This window comes from Rhodnius prolixus, unplaced genomic scaffold (assembly GCF_049639745.1).
Source record: "Rhodnius prolixus isolate KJV_2025 unplaced genomic scaffold, Rpr scaffold_36, whole genome shotgun sequence".
Taxonomy (NCBI): domain Eukaryota; kingdom Metazoa; phylum Arthropoda; class Insecta; order Hemiptera; family Reduviidae; genus Rhodnius; species Rhodnius prolixus.
Genome location: NW_027411639.1, coordinates 83,451 through 97,043, shown reverse-complemented (window position 1 = coordinate 97,043; position 13,593 = coordinate 83,451). Strand labels below are relative to the sequence as shown.

At 33.9% G+C, this 13,593-nt stretch overlaps 1 protein-coding gene across 3 annotated transcripts in view; it reads right to left on the bottom strand.

The window, feature by feature from the left end:
- The window catches only part of Syt7 (Synaptotagmin 7), a 193,993-nt gene that overhangs the window by 137,679 nt on the left and 42,721 nt on the right, over nucleotides 1-13,593 (bottom strand). For all 3 annotated transcript variants that reach the window (XM_074144126.1, XM_074144124.1, XM_074144125.1), the window contains exon 2: nucleotides 428-439. In XM_074144126.1, coding sequence (XP_074000227.1) covers nucleotides 428-439 — 12 coding nt within the window. The remainder of the gene's footprint in view (nucleotides 1-427; nucleotides 440-13,593) is intronic.

The window sequence follows — 13,593 nt, the reverse complement described above, 5'->3', positions numbered from 1 at the left end:
ATATCCAGGCTCTGAAGAGGACAATTTATGTGTCGAAACGTTGGCAAGAAGACGAGTTTGTTTTTTATTTGACCGATTCCTCGCCAATCTTGAATCCTAAGTGTACCTAGGTATGTTATAATATGGCTTAGCCATCAGCGAAAAATCTCAAGTTGTGTCTAAAGACAAACTCGAAGCCCTTGTATGCTCAAACATTTCAATGTTAAACAAATCAATTGAATTGAATACAAGTATATTATGTTATATAATGTATTTATAACATTACATCATGAGTATGTAAATAATTATATTCAAACCATTACCGATAAACCTCAGAAGCTAAGAACAGAATTAGTTATTGAACATTAATTTGACAATACTTATCACTAAAATTACGAACTACTGCATATATAACAGTATAAAGAGGCAAAATTAACTAAATACTCACTCTAATTGCGCTCTGCACACCAAAGGTAAGCCATGAAACAGAAAACAAAACAAAACAATTAAATAAAATTACGCTACAATAAATTGGAGTTATTGATAAAAACTGAAAATGCACTGTAAAACTACGATTTATATCGTATATTTGTTTTTTGAGCAAGGAACCTTTCGATTATTTATCTGCGTTCTTTCTCCATTACTTCGCTCAAGTATCGCGGTGTCAATCCTTCTACAAAATTAAATCTATTAGAACAGCGTTTCCCGTTTTTTTGGCTCGAGTACCACTTGGTAGTACATCATGCTAAATTGTACCACATCTTGAAAATGATTGTATTTCGTGAAATTTGTTATTCCGAGTGTGCTATTTTATTATCTTAATCTTTATTTGTATAGAGATACAATGTGTCTGTTACAAAGGAGTTCAAGTTCATGTTCACTTTATAAACTTTGTAAAGTGTAAGATCTTAGTTTTAAAACTTTTTTTAAATAATCAAAAATTGCGCACATATTTTTCTCTTCAAAATTATTAATTAATTTACAAAGTTCTCCTTTAGGATTATTATATTTGTGCCCAAATCTTCTAAATTAATTTCTTTTAAGCATTCAACTACCTGTAAGTACCAATTAAATGCAATGTTGCTTGGATAGAGCTTACTTATTACAATCAGTCTCTTTAAACAGATTTTTACATAGTTATCATTCAAGCTCTGTCACAATAATAATTCTATTAAATTTTCTTTTTAGAAGGGGTTTGAAATCCAATTATTATTTGTGTTTTCGGGTACTGGAAAATACTCCATGAGAGACAATTTTAATCCTGTTAATTGTGCTATTATATTTTCTCGGATATCTTGATGCAGAATAACCTTATTACTGTACATATTAACAACTTTACTGTATAATATTATTAATTAAAATGATTTTTATGAATTGTAGGGAAGGATATTTTTTTTTTTAATTTTGTATGTCCGCCATTATTTATTATTTTTTGCGTACCACAGGTTGGTTAACGCTGTCTTAGATAATCAAATAGTATTATTTATTTCAATAATAATGATTACAGAAAAAATACAAAGCCATTATTCTTGCTATCATATTACAATTCAGTAGAATTACCCCAATATATTCCAGTTATCCGTTCAATTGTCGATAATATTCATTTTCACAGTTCAGCTTATCCCAAAAAGTTGTTAAGATTTTATAAATAACAATACAGTTCTGTACGATTAGGGAATTTTGGTTTTGGAACATTTCATTATTATGTTTAAAAAAATATATACATATAATATATTGTAAAGTTTTTCTATCTTTTTACTAAAAACTTTACTTACACAACTAGTGCCTGCCACTAGTTAATTTAAATAATATGTGGGTTTGATTAAATAATAAAACTCACTAAAGTTGTAAGTAATAACCTGATTTATTCACACATTAACATTTACTAGCAACTAACGCTATTCATTACAGTCACCATTTACAACAGTCCCAACAGTTTACTGTTACTTACTCACTACGTAACGCCACAAAACTGTTCCATGACTGACCACTGGTCCGCACTGCACCGAATTGCACTAGTCTCAGCTGCACTAACACAACTCTACTCACTGACTAACCGCCTAACTGGCTAACTCCGAAGCACTCCGCAGCACTGACTCTCTCAAAAACTATCACTTCCAAAGTGTCACACCAAAACTAACTCAGAACTCTTGACTAAAAACTGTAAAACTCACTCAAAGACTCTGTATAAAAACTTGATTAAAACTCTAATGTAACTGTGATAACTGCAAAACTAACTTCTCCAGCTGGGTCTGCCTCCTTTTAACTGCGTCCCTTTTGTTTACACAGTGGTGGCCTGTTACCGACTTTGGTCACTCAACCCCGTAGAACAATCTAGGCCTTTCTTCTCTGCCCAGGACAAGTTCGTTACAATATACATATAATTAAACTGCTGGAGAGTCCTTATACAATAAGAAATTAATTCAAATAGACCATCACTATGAAAATATTATGTTCTAAATAAATTTCACTCATTGGTGGTGAACCTTTACGACCAAAAACCGCAAGCTACGTGCATTGAATAAACAAAATTTTGAAATTATATTCTTCAAGCCGTATACAAAATGGGAAATTATTCTAATTTCCTTGATTAAATAAATTAATTGGCAATGCCGAAACACTAGTCACCATTTTTTTTAATTCAATTTTCTAAGATCACGAACAACTTCGTGAATACCTGAGATTTTTCATTTTTACTATGTAAACACCCAAGAGACTTCTAAAAAGTTCTTTTCAGCGTGAACTCAATTTCAATAATAATGTAACAGAAAATAAAAAAATATAAATAAAATAAAAAAAAATCACCATGACTTTGAAAAATAGCTGCAGCTCAATATCTCTAGTCAGCGTCAGTATTTTATTTGTCTCTGGAGAGAGTATGGCTTCATGATTAAAGTTTGGTTTCTGAATAACAAAAATGCAATGAAACATTTCGATCTCTTATAGAACTAGGACAGAAAACGTTCTAAATAAATTAGATAAATAGATAAAATATTTTTCCGTCAGATAATATTTTTGAATCTATTTCGCTTGAATAAAAACCCCGGATTACATAAACTCAATCTTCTGAAGTATTGATCTGAAGTTTCATCAATAACCTATCCTAAACGTATCTTCCACAATTTTCAATAATAATAATAAAAGTGAAGAGCAAGAATAAGAAAAAAGAGAAATGTTGTAAAATAAATATAAATAAAAATCAGAAATTTCAGTTGGCCTTATTTGTAAAATGTATATGTAACAAAAGATTTTATCATGCGAACTCAATCGCTGGGTTCAGGCTGTACAAAGAGGAAAACAAACAAAGGAAAATATTGGTAGAGATAGCAAACTTAAATAAACGAGAAAAAGAGGAAACAAAGTGCTTAAGACAAGAAAAATATAATTTGATCAGTGAAATAAAGACGAAACCCAGCTTCGTCTAGGCAACTAAGATGTAGCTGTAGTCCTTCGAAATACGCTCTAATATAAAATATAGCATTAATTCCTTTACTTTAAGAAACATTTTCTCAAAGAAAAGCTATAAATAGAACTTTAAAAGAGTATCCGGCTTTTATATATAAAACTATTAGATTATCTGATGCTCTCCTTTATGTCCTATGTAGTCTTCCATTCTACTTTTCTCAATACTACAATATCGCAGGCTGATGAACGTTGTAGCTGATGTATTGATATTTTGAGACAAAGCTCGCTTTGAGAAAAACCAGATTTAGTACTCCTTATTTGTTATGGTACTTTTTGCAGTTAAAATAATCCTTATATTTAACTTTTTAACTGTTTTACATAAATAGGGTCAACTCTTCTTTCATAGTATGTGTAGTAACGAGACTCCTAAAAGGCATATCTACATGAAATTTTGAATCGAACGACACCTTTAGGGAAATCGATTCACGGTTGTTTTCAAATATGATATACAGTTTTAGTGCGAACAGTGTTGTGCACGTATTATTTTAACTAGTGTCAAGTGCTACTGGACTGGTGATCTATTGAGATGCTATGCTGGATGGGGACTTGTATTTTTTAAAAATGGTAAGACTTCATTATCAATTACTTATTATTATTACATGCAAATTACATTTTATCATTGAATTATTACATACTTACAAATTAATATCAGTGCTACGTCTTGACAGAATTCAGTGTTAGTTAATTCTTTTATTATGACTACAAAAAGTATTTAAATTTATTTCTTATTATGTATTCTTTAATCTTATCTTTTTAATCGACTATAAGTTCAAAATTACCTTTCTTTCTTCGCCCAAATTGTTTGTTAGTATAGACTTCTATTCTTTTTTAATGTTTTCCTTAATGCTTTTATTTTATTCGACTAAAAGTTGGAAATTAGTATTTTTTTTCTATTCCCAATTTTTTTTTTTTTTTTTTTTGGCCTTATTGTACAACGCAAATTAGCCATTGGTAACGTGTACTTGCGATTAATTTAAAGTTGAACAGTCGGATTTGTGTTGAAACGTACAGCTTGAAAGATGTTACGAGGGGATATAATTTATTTCTTTTATATTGTTATTTTGTTTGTTCGGATGTAGTTGTATAGTTCTCGGTAGATGTCTGTATGGTGCGTCAGTATAGTGTGTAAATCGGCTGGTAGAGGGCAGTCTGTCTTCAGTACTGCCTTCCACAGCTGATCCCTGCCGTTGGTATATTTGTCACAGGCTAAGATTATATGATTGGCATCAGCTATTGACTCGGAATCACAAGGACATGTAGAGTTTATGTGAATTCCGATACGCGCCAAATGGTGTGGTGAATAATTATGATTAAATCTTAGCCTGCAGATGGTGCTGTAAAATGCTCTACCTTCTGTGAATTGATTGAACCACGGTTTGACCGGAATGGAAGGTTGAATGGATGAATAGAATTTACCCTTCAGATTTTTTGATATAGAGTAACTTTCTTCCCATTTTTTATAACTTATTCTCTTGTAATAGCTTTTTATGTCTGAGGGAGATAGTGAGTTAATGGTAGGCTCCCGCAATCGAGTGGCTGCTTTCGCCGCAGCGTCAGCCTTCTCATTGCCGACCAGCCCGTAATGGCCTCTCACCCATATCAGATATACTGACTTACCATTCCTAATCAGTTGGTTCAGCAAGTTTAAGGAATCTATAATCAGGAAAGAGGGGTCTCTGCCTGGGTTTTGTAATTTTTGGAGCACACCTTTGCTATCACTCAAAATAATGGCGTGCTGGACAGTCGATGACAGTAAATATGCTAAGGATTTATTGATGGCTACTAATTCTGAGGTAAAAACTGAGGCTAAATTATTGAGTTTATATTGAGAACAGGAATCTAACTATTCCCAATTTATTATTATTATTATCATTATTATTATGTTATTCATTAATATTTTCTCTTTCAATCGCAGAGGATTGTGTTGCTGCCAACTGCTAGCTGATATTGTTAAGACCACTAAGTAGGTGGAATTGCGTAGGTCACATTGCAGGCATTGGTGTCTTCGAGCCGAAACGCTCCGGAACGTCGTTCCGGTAATTCCTTTTTGGACAGGAACGCGTTCCGGAACTAAAGCTGATTTCTGATTTAACGAAAATTGGTTGATATATTGAGAAAAAAAATTACGTGAATTCAATATTCTACATCTGGTCGCTTGGAGGTCAGATCCAGCTCTGAATTCTCTAATTTATATAAATGTAAGTCTTGTATTTGGTTATTCGGTTATGGGGTAATTCGAAACATGCACATTAACAGATAATAAAGAAATGGCCTTTATTAAAAGAAATCAATTTCTTACTAGTCTCATTAAGAGTATGACTCGAAGACTTATACAGAAAATAATTTAATAAATGTATTTTGAGTATTAGATCCAACGGATATTGAAACTGACTATGGAGAAAATGAAATCCAGTCATTATGCACCAGATTTAATTTAATAACATCAACGACACGATGTATCAATGCGTTTAGATATTGATATTGATATTGAAGGCAAAGAAATCCCTGAATATTTACTAAACTTCTATTATAAATACTATTCCTTGCAGTTCGGCAGACTGTGAGCGAGGATTTAGTAATGTGAGTATTACTTTAAATGTACAAAGAAATAGAATATTAATTGAAAATCTAGCAAATATCCTAATTATAAAAATAAATGGTCCACCGCAACAATTATTCAATCCAGATGATTATGTAAAAATTTGGTTGAGATCTCATCGTTCAGAAGATGACAACAAATAAAGTTAAACCAAAAGATTCTGAACATAATCCTATTTGGAATATTACATAAAAATTATTATTTTTAATGTATTATTATAAATATATTTTATAATTTATTAACTATTTTTATAAAGTGTTCTTATTATTGTACTTAGTAAGTATATAAAGAGTAATACGCCTCCTTACGTTTATAGAAATAAGTTCCTAGAAAGGACGAGAAATAAGTATGTGAATTATAAGCAAATTTTCACTGACGGCTCTAAAACGGCTACTGGAGTGGGATCGGCCTGGTGATAGATGGAAGGAGTTACAGCTGGTCACTGAACAATATTTCTAGTATCTTCACAGCGGAACTTTTTGCGATTTTCAAAGCTTCAGAACACATAATAGATTCCACTGAGAGAAAATTTCTAATTTGTTCAGATTCTCGAAACTCTCTGGATGCGATATGTAAGTTGGATACAGACAACCTACTCATCCAGACCGTGCATAAACGTCTGCATCTTTGTGCTGAAATTGGAAAAACAGTCGTTTTCCTATGGACTCCCGGACATTCAAGGATTAAATTCAATGAAATCGCCGACAAGGCCGCTAGGAATGCAGCCTTAATAAGTAACCCAAAGGAAAATGTTCTGCCGTTGGATTGGAGGGCTTATCTGCGCACCCAAGCCTTATTGCTATGGAAACGGGAATGGGAAACACTTCCATTAATGAATAAGCTGAGAAATATTAAATCCACACCATTGAAATGGATGACTTCAAGTAGACAGTCCCGCCACGAAGAAGTCATACTTGCAAGACTAAGAATAGGCCATACGATGTTAACCCATGGCTATATCTTTAGAGGTGAGCAGCAACCCATATGTGGAACCTGCAATGTAATACTATCCGTCCATCATATTTTCGTAGAATGTACCAGATATACATGGGCTAGGCGGAAGTTAAACATGGGTAATAGCATGAAAGAGATCCTGGACGATAATGAAGACAATGCAAGGAAAGCCTTGCAATACCTTAAAGATATAGATTTATATAGTCTCATATGACACTATGCTGGTCTCTAATTATGAGAGTATGTAAATATGTTTTTATCTTAGATTAGGTTATTAATGTGACGCGAGGAATATCAAGTACTCCATCACAAATCGCGATTAGATTTAATGTGTGTGATTGTATTTATTTGGATGAATGTATTTATATGCATGAGTGTTTTTTATTAGAATGATTGTTTTAGTTTAGAATGAACTAGTGTAGTGTCATTCAGCAACATTGTCAGGTGCGAAGGACCTTAGTTGTTGAGCACCTTTAAAAAGAACACAATAATAATAATATTATTGTACGATAATAAACGTATATAGTATACAAAAAATGGGGTTCGCAATGATTTATACCTAAGCGTTCCGGTAAAAAAAATAATTAACGGGACATCCCTGATTGCAGGATGTTAAAACGGACCACTTGGCGCAGATTTGAGCTGCCCAATTCTAAAATTCTGCTAAAAGAATTGTCACCCGCTTCTAGCAAGAGAAGTATTCTTGAAGAAATGAGGTGTGAAGAAGTGTAAAGCTAGAGCAAGCGTTCGGCTATCCTTCTTTACGTAAAGAAACTATTCCTATTGAATCTTCCAAGATACGTAGCAGCAGATAGCGTTACACACATCACTGGCCTTGCCTTACTTCAGTTTTATCTCCTTAGAACTGGGAACAGATGAATTATCCTCTATTACAAGCTACCCTTTATTACAAACATCAAAAACCACATCTTTCTTTGCTTGGACTATTTTACAGCTGTGTTTTAATTCTCATTGAAATGCACGAGTGCTAGTGAATGAAATTTGAATGACCATAACGTCCTCCAACAACTAACCCTACAACATGTGGCCATCACATTCAACATTATCTCCAAAAAAAACCTAAAAAGTTTTTAGAGAGTAGGAAATGTTATGGTAATCGGCAACTGTCATTATGCAAATGTAGAGTAGATTAAAAAAGAAATAAAAAGTATTTGAAATTTAGAGCAGAATTATGTTTGTGACATTGAAATTAGAGCTGTTTCCAAATGTTGTAAAGCTAATGGAGGACATGTTCCTTTCGATGTAGCCCCTTTCTGTACCCCTAAAAAAGACTTCTGCAAACCTTAATTAGTAATTTCATTAATTATCGTTTTAATTTTTTCCCCTCTCAAAGCAAAACTTGTTTGGATAAAACTTATGTAAATTAATTTTAAGATAATTAAAATAAATATGAGGAGTTAAGTAAATTTATTTAGAAGAAAAGTTCTTATTTTCATTTTAAAAGATTTTTCTTCTTTTTTTTTAAATCTTTTGAAAGTTTAGCCAAACAATGCTGCTGGCACTGTACAATGACAAGAAGGACCTTGTAGTCCTTCCTCTTTATCTTTTCAGATTTAGTTTCCTTTTTTTTCAGGAAACGGACCCGCTTAATTAGCGCCAGTGACCTCATTTCCTGAGACATTCTAATCAGAAGTTTACTCATCTAATAAAAAAAAAAAATTTAAAAACGAGAAATTAAAATTCACTTTTGTGATTTTGTTCCAATTAATTTAATTATTTCTAACTTTTGTTACTCTTAAATGTAATGTGGTGGAATTAGAAGCGCAAAAAATCTCCATTGTTGAAGGGAACAACCGCTTTGTTTCACTCTAATTATCAAAAGTAAAAAGCAGATTTTCTACAAAATCAAACCAGCGCTCTACAATGCTATACATGGTTCGAGTATAATAAAATGGCTGTAAAATAACGAGACTGATGCAGCTACAGAAGAACTATGAATGCACCGAATCCTAACGACCGACAGCTATGCAGCGTAAGGCCTTCTATTTCGATTGCAGCGTCTCATGTGTTTGTAGAGAAATCTGTCTGACCGGAACCGTCGTTTGTGTAAGAGGTGTTAGTTTTGTTTTGCCAAAAACATGATACTACACATGTAGTAGAGCAAGGAATTGTCCTGAAATTTTACATGAAACTGGGTAAAACCGCTACTGAAACTTATCTTTTATTCAATGAAGTTTATGGTGATTTATGTTTATCACGTGCACAAGTTTTTGAGTGGTTCAAGCGTTTCCAAGATGGCCGAAAAGACGTCGGAGATGATGACCGCCCGGGGTCGCCCTTCAACGTCCAAAACGGATGAAAATATCGATTATAATTAATCAACATTACTACCGTGAGGTGCTTGCTCAACTCCGTGAAAGAGTAAGGAAAAAACGTTTTTTAGCCAAGTACAACATCCTAGTTTTAGACCATCCGCCTTGTTCGTCTGACCTGGCCTCTTGTGACTTTTATCTGTTCCCCAAAGTCAAATCTGCATTAAAAGGAACACGATTTCAGGCCGTTGAAGCTGTGAATGAAAAAGCGGAACGCGCCATGCAGGAGCTCACAGAAAAAGACTGCCAGCACTGTTTCGAACAATGGTAAATTGCGCATGTTGTAGGGTTAGGGGAGGGGTTTATATTGATAATAACTAAATATGTATAAATTTAAAATAAAATGTTTTATAGCAATAGTCTCGTTATTTAATAGCCACACCTCGAGTTTAACTGTAATTAACTGAAATTTAGCATTTCACTAAACTGAAATTTAAATATTAATATCACACACTGATATCCATAACATCTTGTATTAATCAAGGTTTAGGTCTTCTGTCAGTGAGTTAGTAACAAATTCTTTGAAGTGATGTTGTTATCAGAGATTTGGAGGTATTGCAATAAGGTTGACCAATGATGTCTTTACAAAATCAGTCACTATTGGTTGTTCTAGTTCTTTGTGAAGCTGTTGATTTCATACAAAACAGGCTGCGCATTCGTTATTATTCTAATAACTTTCTTTTGAAGGACCTGCATCCGTTTTAATTTTGGACTTTACTCCTCCGCCGCATACAGCACAGGCATACATTATTACAGGTCTGATTGGCGAGCTGTATAGTAGCTTACCCACACGTGACTTTTTTTTTAATCTAGATTTCCTTGTTCATTAGGGGATACAGCTGTTAGAGACGAGCTAGATCTAGTTTAGTGTTAAGGTGCTGGTTCCAGGTAAGACGTTCTGTCTGAATGTAGTCCTTAGGTGTTTCACTGTCTAGTCAGGTGATTTATATGGTAATTCAGTTGTTGCTATTGTAATGGTTTGTGGATTGGGCGGTCTAGTTGGTGTGAAGATCATTGCTTCACCAAACATTAACCAATTTTCGTTCTGTTACCAAAAATTAATCGGGATAAAAAAAAAATACAGTCGTAGATAAAATGAAAAGGAAGTTCTGTTTTTAATAGTCAACTGTAATTATTTTTCAAAAAAATAGATATTCAAGATTTTTAGAAAACCAGTTTAAATCACCTTCATGTGTGCAGGGCCACGATTTGAGAGGCACCTCTTGAATATTATATTAAATAAATTTACTTTGAACAATTCACTAACTGTAGTAAAGGGGGTAAAAAATAATTAAAATTTGAGCCTTTTCTGTGTATGGATTTTTTATAGATTCCTTTATCTTAAATTTCATATATGGACAACGGGCGCTTTTGTACCCTGGTGAATTGTATGCAGTTGTGCATTTCAAATGTCTATCTTAGTGAGGTTTTGGCTGTGACTGTCCTCCCTATTATAAAGTGATGGAAGAAAAATATTGCAAATTCCAAGCGTTTTGTCCTCCTAACTCGTCACCATAAATGAGGCTTAACATGATATTATTTCTAGTAAATCTAAATCCACTTACACTTAACCATTTTAGTTGGGAAATTTAGTTTTGGATTTCTAACTGGAATGGATTTTGTTTCCAGTTTTTTATTTTTTTTTGTGAATATATGAAAACTACCTACGATTTTTTTTATGAAATCATAATTTATTGTAGTTATGATTTTTCCCTAACTTTCAGAACTGTGCACAGTTGAAAAAATATGTCCAGTATCTGCGCCCTACTTACAAAATCTGCTCTTTTCTCTTTCTGTTCACTTTATTAGCCATATTTACACCTACAACAAAATGTTGCATCAAGTAAATTTGATCGTACAGGTTAAATTCACTTGAAAGTCATGTTAGAGCAACCACCCATTGATGGAACTCTTTCTCAGTGGATTGCACTCATATCAGTAAGTCCCTAGGCCACTTCCGCTTCAAGCGACGAGAAGGATTGTCTGTCTGGTAGGTGAGAAGAGGAGAGTTGTTCGACGAGATGATTAGGAGACTGTGAAAGTTGCGGTTCAGTGACGAAAGGGATGTGAAGGTCAGTGTGTATGGTAAGGTTAGAAATGTAGTAAGGAGCATTCAGGATTTTCCGTAGGATTTTAGACTGTAGTGTCTGCAGGCGTTTGGAGTTAGAGGGTTTGGTTGAGCCCCACACTTCTGCTCCGTATGTCCATATGGGTCTTAACAGTGCCTTGGAAAATTGTCAGTTTGTGATTCAAGTCGATTTTGTATCTGCGTCTGTTCACGTCTTGTCGTTTCAGTCGAGCATGTGGGTTCCAGGTGAGTCTCTTGTCAATGTACAGTCCTAAATATCGTACTACGTCAGCTGGAGGAATCGTTACACCGTTCAGTTGAACTGGTGGACTCGCAGATTTTCGTAAAGTAAACGTAATGTGTACTGATTTTTGTTAATTAATTTTTATTTTCCATTTTCGGAACCAAGTTTCGAGAAAATTTAAATTGATTTGAATGTTCTGACTGGCTTGACTCTCTTTTAATATTTAAATTGAAGAAATACAATTATAATAAAAAACTGAGATATTCTGCTTTGAATTATCCGATATTTTCAATTGAAAAATAAGATTTCAGAAAAGAAAATTAAAGAACAAGAAAACTTCTTTACCAATAAGGAATAAAGATTTCTTTTTTTTTATTACTTAAATCTCATTTCAAGTTTTTAAAAATGAATAGGACGAAGAATGTAAAACATAGTAAAAGAGAGAGCTGATAAAAAAAAAAAAACTTTGAAAAAGTTAGTTAACACTGGAGAGACTTAAGGAGCAAAAGAAGGATGTGGTAGAGAAGGATCTAGTGGGAGAAAATTTTCATGTAAATATCTAATGCATATTGAGCCAGAAAAGAGGCCTCCAGTAGAGTAAGAAGTTGGGCTGTATCTTGTATAGTTTGATATTTAATAATTTATTCATACACTTGATACAGTGACGCGTCCTATTTAGGATACAGCAGAAACTTGTTTTAAGCCACCTAATATTGTCGCTTCCAAAACTTGGAATTAATATTAAACAGTATTCCTCGATTAATGTTAAATGTTTACTTTGAAAGAGCTACTCTTCACCTGTAATAATTATTGAAGGAGTATTACAATTCTCTCGGAAGACAACAAAATGTGATTAGGAAAAATCTTTTATATCAACTTTCTCCTTTTTTGAGGTACTTTGTTCCTTTAGTTAGAGATTTAATTTTTGGGTTACAATTGCCGGTAAATTCAGAAAGCTTTTTTTTAGTGGTTCTGTGAACTTCTTGATGAATAGATTAGTTGGGAAACCAGGGTATATTGAGGTTTTAGTTTTTTATTTGGGCTTCGACAATTTAAGATCATTAGCGCCTCACTGAATATTTTTCCCCTTGAACCATTTCTAATTCAAACTGAAAGCACGTGGTCACCGCATATTATGGTATCCATCATACACAATCTTAACCTGGAAGTTGTGATGATACTTCAAGGTATCTCGCGATGCCGTATTCCATTCAGACCATCGAACAAGTCGACCGAGTCGGTTGTCCGAGTTTGGTGCCCACCTTTATTTCATTAATCTTAATTAAGAGCAACGTTCTGTAAGGAATACAAATGCTACATCGTTTTCTGAATTGCTCTTGTTTAGTAAATATCATTATGTTTGGTTCTTATTATTGATATTATTTTTGGATGTAGAGACAGGATCCTGCAGGCAAATGCAGCGCATCCTGAGAGCCTTATTTTATACTTTAACCTAGATGATGAAGAAAGCAGAACTTGTTGCAAGGTCTCATGATATTTTCCACTAATCTTTGTGAGGATATGATCTCCTGTGGCTGCATAGAGCTAAATATCTCATATTGCAACCTCGTGATAACATCGCAGTCAAACTAACTAACTAACTAAACAGCTCTACAGCCCATAGTAAGCCTTGGCGTCCCCAACAATGCTCCACCAGTCCTCTCTACACATGGCCCTTCTCTTCCAGTTCTCCACCTTTAGCACTCCAAGGTCCCTCTCAACATCCTGGAGCCAACGTCTTCTCGGTCGCCCTCTTCGTCTCGTACCGAAAACGTCCGCAAGTAACATTTTCCGAGGCATTCTGCCCTCCGTCATTCTCGCAACATGTTCTAGCCAATCAATCCTCCTCACTTTGATAAATTGTACAATATCACAGATCCCTGTATAACTCTTAATAGCTCTTTGCTATTTCTTCTTCTCCATGCACCCTCCTCCAGCACAGGTCCAAATA